The 13277-nt window shown below is 43.8% G+C and overlaps 1 protein-coding gene across 1 annotated transcript in view; it reads left to right on the top strand.

Annotated features, from left to right (window-relative positions):
• The window catches only part of PLD1 (phospholipase D1), a 102173-nt gene that overhangs the window by 50136 nt on the left and 38760 nt on the right, over positions 1–13277 (top strand). Inside the window, 4 exon segments of the mRNA XM_033150662.1 lie at positions 857–922; positions 4952–5010; positions 5543–5635; positions 12110–12262. Coding sequence (XP_033006553.1) covers positions 857–922; positions 4952–5010; positions 5543–5635; positions 12110–12262 — 371 coding nt within the window.

Raw genomic sequence — 13277 nt, 5'->3', positions numbered from 1 at the left:
ATTCTGCCACCAGGGTACCAGGGCACAGATAGGGCACTGGTGGGTTTGGATGTGAGGAGGGTGCTAGCAAGGAGAAAAGGGAAAAGAACCCATTGCCCCACTTGAGTTGGCTGGGCTTTGAACGCAATGTTGGCTCCTCTGCCCTGATTCTCCCAGACCCCAGTTAAGTTCAGATCGCTCTGGCTGTCAATGCTCTTGTAATCAAACAGGCAGAAAGAGACAAATCCAGGAGGAAGCATGGCAATTATGAGTTAGATGCAAGCATCGCCCACCTACAGTTTTTCACTGCAAGCCAACGGTTGCTGGCAGTGGAGGATTTGTGGAAAGGCGAACATTTCAGGTGCGAACCTGCCTGTAGTCTTGTGCGCAACACTTTGAACATGCTTCTTGTTTTGCACCCATTGTGTTCACCGTCAGGCAGGCTAGCTGCATTGTGTGGAAGGAGTGGAGCGAGTGACGGATTCGCGGGATTGAGATCCCTGCTGATAATCCATACACAACAACTGCAAAAGATGCTCCGGCTTTCCTGAATTTTCTGCGCTGTCTTCCTTTTACTTTTCTGCACATGTCAACTTTCTAGTCGTTCCACGTAACACTTGCCCTGGCACCTGGGATCTCTTTCTCTTTCCTTTCCCCTTCATTCGTTCGACACCTGCTATTAATCATCCCTCTCCATTTCCTTCTTCCACTCCTGCCCCCCTTTTTCTCATGACGGAGAGCAACAGCTAGGTTTCAAGTTGCTAGTTCAAATGGAGGCTTGTTTGTTTGTACTGCTTGGACTTTTCTGATTCTGAAAAGCAACGATAACCGGAGTAAGAAATGAGATGCAATAGAGTATTTTGCGTTTGCCTTGCAGAAACAACTGGAAGATTACTTAACAAACCTCCTAAAAATGCCATTGTACAGAAACTATCACGGAACGGTAAGTGATGAACCGTGACATGCTCTTCCCTTTGCTTTTGTTTGCTAAGTTTATTTATTTTATTATTTATTTCATAACGTCTGTATACCGCTTGATTGTAGAAAAACAACAACTCAAAGCTGTTTAAAATAGTTGTTCCAGGGTCACACAGCAGTTGCACAAGCAGCTTAGGGTGCTGCTCAGTTAAAAGAAGGAGGAGGAGGAGGAGAAGTCTTAGCCAATTAGTTGTATCGGTTTCAGTGTATTTAATTTAATTTTTAACTGGTTTCAATCTGCATAAATTTTTCATATCAATAGAAATCATATATTGCTTTTGGTTACAGAAGATGCATGTAAGGCAGACCCTTGGCCTGATCCAGTGGAGCTCTTATATTCCTAGCAGAGTCATTGCAACAAGTATATGTAGGCTTAGATTAGCATGCATGTGTAATAATATAATTACCTTCTGCTCTTAGAAGCAATGTTTTGCCAGCTTGGCACCCATAAATGTTGAGTCATTGGAGAAGCTTAAAGTACATAATGCTTTGTCTAAAGTTCTGCTGCCACACAGAGTCAGCCACACCTCCCTCTTTAGATCTGGCAATGTTTTCCAAGGGCCGCGCATAGTTTGGGGAATATTTCTCTAATGTATCTTAAATGAAAGCAAGTCCTGGTAGCAGAGATGAATTAAAATATGTGAAGGAGGTCATTTCAGGCCAGAGTCCACTGGCTTCTTTATGTTTTGACTCGTGAGACACAGGCTCTCTCCTGCCATCACTCACTTGCACACACACAAACAACACACACACACACACACACACAGAGAGAGAGAGAGAGAGAGAGAGAGAGAGAGAGAGAGAGAGAACCTTTCCTTGTTTTTCTTGTGATATTAGATTTAGTTTCATCCTGGGATAGCTCAGTTGATAGAGCATGAGACTCTTAATCTCATGTTTGTGGGTTCGAGGCCCATGTTGGGAAAAAGATTCCTGCATCACAAGGGGTTGGACCAGATGAATGGGGGGGGGGCTAAATTCTCCATGGTTTCAAAAGTGGCTTACTATGTGTGCCATGGCAGGCAGTTCCTAATGTTTTCAAAATAGAAGCTGAAAACAAAACAGAAGCTTCCCAGAACTAGAGGAGTGGTTCTTTGGGTTCTGACCATATAACATTAACTCTAGCAGCCTCATACCCGGCATTCCTCAGGAATTCGGAGAAACTGAAAGAATCAGTGCAGTTTTGCAAGGTTCAGCCCACTATCTTAATTCAAAATGGCACCCAACTGTATCGGCAAAATGTGGTTTCGATATCTTAAGAGGTAGCAAACAAATAAGCAGCTTAGAAATATATAGTTGGTGCTAACAAGGGCTACTATATTTGTTCCCCACATAAATGGAACATGAAAGAAATAGCTGCCAGAAAATGAGGCCTGCTGCTGGTGCCACATCGCATCAAGTTTTTCTTCAGTTTTGGCTTTTGAGAATCTGAATTGTGCAGTCAATGGGCACAAAAGGTCCATTGGGTTTATCTGCACCTAACAGCTGTCACTTTGCTGTTTGTTTGTTTGCATTGCATTCCCCCTGCTCCCTTCAGTTGATCTCTCCTCGATGTTCTTCTTTTGATGCAACAATAGGCATTGATACCAAATCCTTCACATTCCTCTGCTCCAAAGCTAGGCTATTCCTGCCACAGATCATTCAGAAACCTGAGTGGGTTATTGAGCCTTTCTGAGGACAGCTGGGAGAGCGTCCAATTTCAAGCACAGACACAGTGGATGTAGCTATCCTCTCTATATGGCGTTTCTTGGTGATGGAAACCTGCAGGTTTTAAAGGCATTCTTTAAAGAGCACTTAATGATCGCTTGGGTAACATTCACAATTTGAGTGACCTGAAAACCTGCAGAAGCAGAGCCTTACTTTGAAATAAATGCCTATGGCAGTTAGGGATGAGTGAATCTGTCTGATTCTCATTTTTGAAATCTTAGCTTCAATCCTCCATATTTCCACATTGGTTTGCAATTAAAAATAAATAAATCATGAAAATTCACCTGCATTTCAGTGCACACTTCTCTGAAAAATGATTTAATGCAATTTTGCATGATATACATATTTTTGCCAAGTAATTTTCCCTAATAGAATGCTTTTTCGTTAGCTATTGTACTAATATATATGCATTTTAAGGCACGTTTTTATCCTTATATATGCATTTTTGTACACGTTACTTAGCTGGAGAACTGTATTGCAAAATCCAGAGCCGTGCCAGTTTTGAAGGATGGCTGTGTTTCCATTTGCATATTGTTTTGACAGATCTGAATTAGGTAGATTCATTTTTCAGAGTGAGCTGAATCAAAATTCTCCCCCAATCCCCGATGGCAGCCATAAAAAAATTCACACACGCACACATACATCTTTTTCATTTTAAAAAATGAACGAAGTAATGTGCTAAAGATAAAATGCAAGATTTAAATGATAACACTGATGACTCTTAGCACAAGTTACTTTTCTCAATCACTGCTGTGAGGGGGGGGGGAATAAAATCTTGTGGTTTCAACTCCCCGATACCAACCCACCCTTCATCTATCCTAGAACTGAGATCTGGGTGTGACGAACCTCCCCTTCACACTCTCCCCTTGTTACTAAGTGAATTTCTAATCAGGTGTTCTGGGTCAAATTTCAATCCACCCCACCTGTCCCTCTGAGGTCCGTCTGTGATGTCAATCCCCTTTTATTTATAATCTGGGGATCTCTTAGTAACGGGAGTTTTCCTGTCCAGCGGCCGTGGCCGGTTATATCCTCCGCTCTGGGCTTCAGGGGTTAAACTCTTCTTTGCCTACAGTTCGGGGTCTCTCTTTCATTAGATCTCACTATATCAGTTAGCTAAGCCCTCTTAGCAACTCTGTGGCAATACCAAGGTTTCCGCCAGCTAGCCCCTCCTGAGGGAACTCGAAGACACAAACTATCACCCTGCAGGTCAGTTTTGTCTTTTCCCTGAGTTCCCGTCCTCATGAGCATACATAACTCGCTGGACCCAAATGAACGACGATATTTCCTTAGCTCAACAATAAGAAGTCTTTATTCCTTTCAGAACATAACAGTTTCAGTAATGTAATCGTTTATAACAGTGTAAGCTCTTTCTTTCAGCATCATATACACACCTTCAACCTATCCTAACCTACCCACCACTATCCTGACCCCACGCTCTCCATCTTCCAGTCACTACTCCTCTCTAACAGCTGCTCCCTCCTTTTAAAGAGCGGAATGTCCCGCCTCCCATGAGGTATCTGCCACTCAAACGGGGGTGCCCATTAACTCATAAAACACCGTGGGTTTCTGAAAATCCCTTAACTTAGGTCCGATTCGTTACACTGGGCACCCAGTGCATTATTAAAATGACCACTAACCTCAGATTATGGGAAAAAATTAACCCTGTTTGTTTGTTTTTAAGAGCTAATGCACTTTAACTTTTGTTATATAAGGTTTTCGCCAAACGCAAAAATTCATGTATACAAAAATGCCACACACGCACTGTCCAGAGATCCGTGCAGCTACAGTATATTGTACATACCTCCTGGGGAGGAACTATAGCTCAGTGGTAGCAGTTTGCGTGTAGAAGGTGCCAGGTTCAATCCTGTCACCTCTAGTTAAAAGGGTAAGGGAAAGACCTCCGCCTGAGACTCTGGACAGCCAGGGCCAGTCAGGGTAGATAATATTGGATCAATGTTCTGACCCGGCATGCATTCATCTCTGCCACAGAAGACACGGTTGGCATTGCCTGCATTGGAATCTCCAGTTCCAGGATGGAATGGTGTTGGGATTCATGAGCCAAATCCAGATGTTAGTCAGGCCATTGTTAGTCTGAGGTAGGATAAGGATGGGTTCAAAGGCAAAGCCACGTACGGACTTCTTGTCCCCACCACAAACTCACAGGGTGGTGGTGGTAAGGAAACAGTCACCTTTTGTGCGTGGGCCCTGTACCCCCCAAAGTGCCCCCAAACCTTCAACTATTTTCTGGGCTTTTGCATTCAGATAATAGGTGTCCTTTTTGTATTTTCAGCTGGAATTCCTCGGTGTAAGTCAGCTGTCATTTATCCATGATCTTGGACCGAAGGGCATGTAAGTTTCGTTGTTTCCTTGCTTCTAAAGCATCTATCCTGCCGTTTGCCCATAGACCAAGTGGAGGCCTCTTTCTCGAGACTGTGCCTGCAAAAGTTTCGGGGCGCATGTGCTGCCCCCCTCCAGACAGCAAGCATGCGGTAATGTTGGGGAAGCATTGCAGAACAGCTAATCAATCAAAATGATGTGCGGACAGCCCAGTACTACTGTTGTATCAGGAACATGTTGCATAATACACATGCAAAAATGCAAACAACTAGGAAGCTGTTCACCTGAACAAACAGGAATACATTAAGGGCAAGTCCTTTATGGAAATTGTTAGGAAATGGCATCCCCCATTGGAGATAATTTCTGGTATGTAAAATGGAATTGCATCAAAGTCTTCTTGTATGACTGTAATCTGGCTCAAAAGACTTCAGTAGTGGTGAGACAGGTTTTGCATATAGACTTCTCTTCGCAACAGGTTGCAAACTATTGCTTCTTCCAAGTGCTTGATAAAGCAATGTTCTCTCTCTCTGCTCTTTGCTTTCAGAGAGGGCATGATTATGAAAAGGTCTGGAGGACATAGAATACCTGGTTTGAATTGCTGTGGGCAAGGACAGCTGTGCTACCGGTGGTCAAAGAGGTACTTTTATAAAAATTGACTTTGTAGGTTTGTACGGGGGGGGGGAGTATTTTTCCAGCTTTGTGCCAAAACCTTTGGGCTCCAGTTGTGTATAATGTTGAGCCTAACTATGGTTTAACATGAATGAGAAAACATGCTTGGGCACATTTAGAAAATTGTAGCTACTTCGCTCCTGCTCTGGTCTCACTGCCGCCATGACACCAGGAGCTGAACCATGGCTTGGCTTAGCAATACGCCCAAATCTAGACTTGTGGTTTGTCTCCCCTAAACAAACCATGGACGGTGAGACAAACCATGAGCCCTGATTGAGATGCAAGCCATATAATGCAAAGCCCAACAATGTCTTCATCATTCCCAGTAGCATAGCAGCAGGAGTGAAGTGGCCTCAATTTTCCAAACGTGCACCGGCATGTTTGCTCTTTTACGCTAAGCCGTAGTTTTGCTTGGGATTTACATGCGAAGCAAGCCGATGACTGCAAAAAGAATTGCTTAAGAAAAAAAATACCTGCAGGTAGTACAACTAATCCATGATCTCACACCTAGTTTAGCACCCAGAAGGATCTGAGTGAAACAGCACTATTCACAATTGTGATTCACAACAGCAGGTATACGGAGAATACTGCCTCCAATGTAGGACGTAGGGCATCACCAGTAGCCACTGATAGTCTTATATTCCATGGTTTTGTCTAATCTTCTAAGTTGGTGGCCATCACTACTTCTTGTGGAAGTGAGTTCCATAGTTCTAGCATTATGACAGAGGCAGAAAATCTTTCCTCTGTCTGCTTTGTCAACAGCACACATAAACTTACACACCTCTGGTTTTCTAAACTAAAAGCCCCAAATGTAACCTATAACGTGAACATAGGGGAGTTGATCATAGAATCATAGAGTTGGAAGAGACCACAAGGGCCATCCAGTCCAACCCCCTGCCTAGCAGGAAACACCATCAAAGCATTCCTGACAGATGGCTGTCAAGCCTCCGCTCAAAGACCTCCAAAGAAGGAGACTCCACCACACTCCTTGGCAGCAAATTCCACTGCCGAACAGCTCTCACTGTCAGGAGGTTCTTCCTAATGTTTAGGTGGAATCTTCTTTCTTGTAGTTTGAATCCATTGCCCCGTGTCCACTTCTCTGGAGCAGCAGAAAACAACCTTTCTCCCTCCTCTATATGACATCCTTTTATATATTTGAACATGGCTATCAACGCCTTGATCCAACGCCTTGGTTATTTTGGTTGCCCTTTTCTGAACCTTTCCCCATTCTTTTTGAGCTGCAGCAACTAGAATTGGGCCACACTTTCCCAAGTAAGCAATCCTTTTTGCTATTCCCCGATTAAAATTGAATACATCTTCTAGCAATCAGATAAATTGCTTTAGGATAGAATTCAGCTTCCAAATACAGTCTTCCTTGCCTGTGCATTAGGACGGTTGAAAGCTGGGGCTGTCTTTTAAAGAGCAAGGAGGTGGAGTTTGATTTGAGAGAAGATGCATTAGTAGTTACTGGATTGAATCGATTAAAGGTCTGTGTGAGTCAGGTCTTGGCTGCACACCAAGATCACCTGTTGAATTAAGATCAATTTGAATACTGTTGCTAATGCTCCCAAGGTTCAATTTTTGCAGGTTTTTGGGACCTGCTCAGAAAACACTCCTGCCTAAACAAACTATTTTATAGGCAGGCTTATGTCTTACGCATCCAGTTGAATTGTCATACGTTTAACTTTCGGCAGTTTGTGTTTCTAATGTGTGTGGGGGGTGGGGGCTTTGAGTATGAATATTCAGCACTGAACAGAACAATCCTATGCCTGCTTATTTGAAAGTTATTTTTCGTAATTAATTCTTCAAAAGAGTGCTGCCTTAGTAGCCTTTGAGTGCTTTTTAGACAAATGTATGTAGTTGGATTCAGACTTAGTCTTGTTCCTTTCAGTGAGTCTACACTATATCTGATTAAATCTGGATCCAGCCCAATAGTAGCAGTACCCTTGACTTGGCTGGCTTTAAGATATTTCCCCGTTGTAGATTCAGTCTGATGCTATCAGCCTGTCTTCCCCTTTCCCTCAACACAGTATATTAATTGTGCCTTTTGCAATTTTCACCCTCTCAGGTTGTAAATCTAAGCAAACTCTCTAAGGAGTAAATGCTTAGCATTGTAGTGTCAAAAGACTCAACCTTAAGTCCACCACTGCCTTGTTCAACAGCAAAATTCACTTAAGCCTGTTTTCCTTATTCCTCCTTTAAAAAAAATTAAATTCTTTCGTTATGCACCAGAGGCAGATGTGAGACAACCTTGAGTGCAAACTCGGCAAAAGTGCATTGTGTTCCCTGCCTCATTGTCCCTTCCGAGAAGTACTGGACTGTCCTGAGCCATCTCACAAAAACTCGATTCAGTCTGCAATGAGAACACGATGTAGAGCTCTGGTCCTGGCCAGGCTGGGGTCTATGTTACACTCAAGTCATTGTCTCCCACCAACTAGCTTTGCCACCAGAGAAATGACCTCAATTCTTCATGTTATGGGGCATCCGATGTCTGGCTCAACTCCCGTCAAGGGGAAAGCAGAGGCGAATCCTTCACAGATATGCCAAACAGCAGAATCCCCCAAGGCTTAGTCTATCTAACATGCTTACTGTGAGCAGTTTGGTTCTGCTATGAGGTGGGGTGGAGCCCTTTGCACAACTGAGGGGAAGCCCCAGTTTCCTCGTCTTGTTTGGCAACACAAATGAATGAAGCAATGCAAGAGAGGGGAATGAGAGCGGTTGGCATGTGTGCTTTGCACTCAGGTCCTGCTTACAAGCTTTCCATAGTTGCCCACTTCCTGGCATCTCCAGTTAGGGCTAGGAAGAGAGCCCTGTCTGAAACCCAGGAGAGCTCCTTCCAGCCAGTTGCAGGCAATAGTGAGGTAAATGGACCAAATATCTGACTCAGTCTAAGGCAACTTCCTTAGTTCCTATGTCACAGGTTCTCCACACAGAGCTTTGAGAGACCCCTGCTGGAAACAATGGACTACTGCTGCCAGTCAGTGTAGACCAGGGGTCAGCAAACTTTTTCAGCAGGGGGCCGGTCCACAGTCCCTCAGATCTAGTGGGGGGCCGGACTATATTTTTTTGGGGGGGAATAACGAATTCCTATGCCCCACAAATAACCCAGATATGCATTTTAAATAAAAGGACACATTCTACTCATGTAGAATCATAGAATCGTAGAATCATAGAGTTGGAAGAGACCACAAGGGCCATCCAGTCCAACCCCCTGCCAAGCAGGAAGCACCATCAAAGCATTCCTGACAGATGGCTGTCAAGCCTCTGCTTAAAGACCTCCAAAGAAGGAGACTCCACCACACTCCTTGGTAGCAAATTCCACTGCCGAACAGTTCTCACTGTCAGGAAGTTCTTCCTAATGTTTAGGTGGAATCTTCTTTCTTGTAGTTTGAATCCATTGCTCCGTGTCCACTTCTCTGGAGCAGCAGAAAACAACCTTTCACCCTCCTCTATATGAGATCCTTTTATATATTTGAACATGGCTATCATATCACCCCTTAACCTTCTCTTCTCCAGGCTAAACATACCCATCACCCTAAGCCGTTCCTCATAAGGCATCGTTTCCAGGCCTTTGACCATTTTGGTTGCCCTCCTCTGGACACGTTCCAGCTTGTCAGTATCCTTCTTGAACTGTGGTGTAAAAACATGCTGATTCCCGGACCGTCCACGGGCTGGATTGAGAAGGCAATTGGGCCGCATCCGGCCCCTGGGCCTTAGTTTGGGGGCCCCTGGTGTAGACAGTATTGAGCTATTTGGATCAATGACCTGACGAAAGCACCTTCCTATGTTCCTAAGCATGCATTCCAAGAACGAAGCTTTGCAAAATGTGCATTTCAGTACACCAATTACATTTGCCCATACCCAGGTGGTAAAAATAGCTTTGAAGGGATTTTCGCTATAAATCAGCTCCTCCTCCCACAGTTCTTAGGAAGTGTATGTTGAAGAAAGTGGTTGCCATCTCTCTTCTCTCCCCACCCCACCCAAATTGGCATCTGTTATGCTGTGAAGCCTGTTGCTTGGCAATTGAACCTTTTTCAAAGCATTGCAGTACCCTTCCCATTAACTTTACTGGAATTAAGGAAGCATGCTTTTATAAATAAACCATTCGGAATTCTGATTCACATGCTGGGCCTCAGGTGCTTACACAACGAGATGAATCGGGAGCCGGGAGTCACAAGCCAAAGGGACGAGAGTCAAGGCACAAATCCCAGTCTAACCTGGAAGCCTCATTTATTTCTGAGTCGGGCAAGCCATTGGCAGGTCTGCATCTGTCACTAGCCCAGGCTCCATATTGTGGCTTACCATGCTGGGCAGCATCACCCTGGCCAGGTCCACACACAGAGAGAAGATTAAGGTGGTGGAATCCTGAGGTGGCAGAGTGGGCTGCTTTTCAAAGGTGGCATTGCTCAGGTTACCTGAAATCATCGTATCTCCTCAAATGAACATACATGGGTGCTAAGTGAGAGAATTTCTCTCGGTCTACATCAACATCAGAAGCACAGTTGGTGACACAAAGAGAGAGCCATTTCTGTGGGGTTCCCTCCCAAGAGAGATGATGATGATGATGATGATGATGATAGTTTATATACTGCCCTATACCTAGAGGTCTCAGGGCGGTTCACAGAAAAGATCAAACATATATAATCAGAATAAAAACAACAACCCAATAACGCCCCCCCCCCCGAAAAGAGCCACATTTTAAAAGGGTATAGGATGTCAAACAGACATCCAAAGGCCTGGTTAAAAAGGAAAGTTTTTGCCTGGTGCCTAAAGGTGTATAATGAAGGCGCCAGGCGAACTTCCCTGGGGAGAGCATTCCACAGACGGGGAGCCACTGCAGAGAAGGCCCGTTCTCGTGTTGCCACCCTCCAGACCTCTTGAGGAGGAGGCACACGAAGGAGGGCCTCAGAAGATTAGAAGGTTAAGAGTGGCTCCCTCTTGGCCTCCCTTCCGCTGACAGGCTGAGGCCTTCCTGTTCAGAGAGCGCTTTGAAAACTGAGATCCAGGCAATGCTGAACAATGTGCTGCTGTCAGGCCGAGCTGTATTTTAATTGCTGGCTTTAAATATGTCCTGCCACTCAGCTACATTAGTAAAGAAACAACGATTTGAATGCACTATAAACATGCAACACCAGATGGCACCAGAGAGCAGGAAATTTTTATATGCGTTTTTCCCTAGGGTTTTCTTTTTAAAATAATTTTGTTAAACGATCTAATTTCTGACTTAATTATAGCGGTCCCCCCCCCCGTGTGTAGATCCACTCCTTGTGTGTTTTAATTAATTGCTTTTAACTAGTTTGTTCTTATTACTCTGTATTTCATGATGTTGCTTTTTAGATGTTGCAAGCTGCCTTGAATCCCAATTTGGGGAAAAGGTGGGGTATGAAATAATTAATAAATTGCCTTGCACTGTGTCAGACACTTGGTCCATCTAGCTCTATATGGTCTATACTGACTGGCAGCGGCTTTCCAAGATTGCAATCTGGAGTTTCCCCCAGTCCTATCTAGTGTTAAAAGAATTCTAAGGTCCCAAATATAAAATAAACGTTCATAAATTTACAAGGCAAACACATACATAAGTATATAAACCACATGTTTTAAATAGTACAGGAGGTAGCAATCCTGAAGCCATTTTGACTCTCCCAAATTGACCTCAAATATTTCTCTGCAAGGAGGAAGGAAATGGGAAAAATCTCTCCATTGCCTTTTGCTCACCTGTCTTAAGGGCGTATTTGTGTACGAATAGGGTGAGCCTGTGACCTGGATTCAGGAATTAAAGTATTTACCATCACAAAAGAATGGCTGGGCTGCCCAGGTAAAGCAACCAGTGACCATTGTCAGGTATCCTGTGGTGTATTTCTGCTGTAGACCACCTCCTTCTGTGATGTATGTATGATGTTTTTTGGGGTGGTCTTGAGGTACAGGATGGGCAATTTCAAAAGTCTATATAAGGACTGGCACACCATTGTTCTGGGTTCCTCCTCCCCCCTGCAAGTGGTGAGTGAGTGAGGACCGTGTTTAACAGTTTAATAAAGATCAGGCTTACTAGCTGCTTTGCTGCTCAGTATTCTCTGGGTGGCCTCTGTTATTTTCTCCTTCTGATAAGGAACCCACTTAAGGACTCTGTACAGGCTCTTGGGTAAGGGAAAAGGAGCAGTTTTCCCCCTATAACACTAGAGATGGCGAAGATTGTACCCATGACTTTCTGTGTGCGGAGCAGATGTTCTACTGCCGAGCCACAGCCACTTGCAATTTTTGCAAACACCTGTATTAAAAAAAACAATTAACCATATAAAAAAGCCTGGTTAATTAGGGACAGTTTTGTAATTGATCACAAAGGGTTTTCATTGATTCAGCTACCGATTAATGGGCTAAATGTTGAAGCCCTAATGAATATATGTAATTTTGTGTGTGTTTGTTTTGTTTTGTATCTCTTTCCTAGGTGGCTGGTAGTCAAGGACTCTTTTCTCTTGTACATGAAGCCAGACAGTGGAGCCATTTCCTTTGTCTTACTGGTAGATAAAGAGTTCAGCATAAAGATTGGCAAGAAAGAGACAGAAACGAAACACGGGCTACGAATAGACAATCTCTCCAGGTGAGACCTTCTCATGCCACGTCTTGTGGTTAGGAATGTGGGAGAGATTTGATTCAGTTCACACTGAAAGGCAAACTTTGCATCTCATTTGCACCATTGAAACACTACAGCAAATTGAAACACAGCCATTCTTCAATGTTCACGCTTATCTAGATTGGGATGCAGTTACACACCCACGTAATGTGTGCAAAAAAGAAAAGAAAAGAAAGGGTATGTGCTAGGATAAAAGTGTAAGCACACACACATATATATTAAAGTAATTATGGAAATGAATTATATTAGGAGAAATTGCTTTGCAAGAATGTTTATTGTTGTTGTTCAGTCGTTCAGTCGTGTCCGACTCTTCGTGACCCCATGGACCAGAGCACGCCAGGCACGCTTATCCTTCACTGCCTCTCGCAGTTTGGCCAAACTCATGTTAGTAGCTTCGAGAACACTGTCCAACCATCTCATCCTCTGTCGTCCCCTTCTCCTTGTGCCCTCCATCTTTCCCAACATCAGGGTCTTTTCTAGGGAGTCTTCTCTTCTCATGAGGTGGCCAAAGTACTGGAGCCTCAACTTCAGGATCTGTCCTTCTAGTGAGCACTCAGGGCTGATTTCTTTGAGAATGGATAGGTTTGATCTTCTTGCAGTCCATGGGACTCTCAAGAATGTTTATATTAGGCAAAATTGCATGGGTATTTGTTAGGCAAAATTCACACTAAAATGCTGCTGAGTGGGGAGGGAAATGCAGACTGACATAGAAACGTGGAGAACTGAACTTACTAGTAATACTGGGAAAACGAAAAACTGAGAGAAGCCATAATTTGTGACACTCTTCATTATTCACCTGACTGAACAAGACTTGTCAAATATTGATAACCTTGTGATACATGAACACTTGTTCTCTGTGCTTTGGGCCTCCTCAGTAACTTTAAGAGCTGCTATATATAGCACAGTCAGATTCAGCATTGTGCTGTTTGTGGAGAAGGATCTTAATGGCTGTTAGCTAAATGAAGGTGGGCAGGGTAGTGTG

This window comes from Lacerta agilis, chromosome 5, assembly GCF_009819535.1.
Source record: "Lacerta agilis isolate rLacAgi1 chromosome 5, rLacAgi1.pri, whole genome shotgun sequence".
In the NCBI taxonomy this organism is placed as follows: Eukaryota; Metazoa; Chordata; class Lepidosauria; order Squamata; family Lacertidae; genus Lacerta; species Lacerta agilis.
The sequence above is the reverse complement of the archived record's forward strand: the minus strand, read 5'-3'. Positions and strand labels throughout refer to the sequence as shown.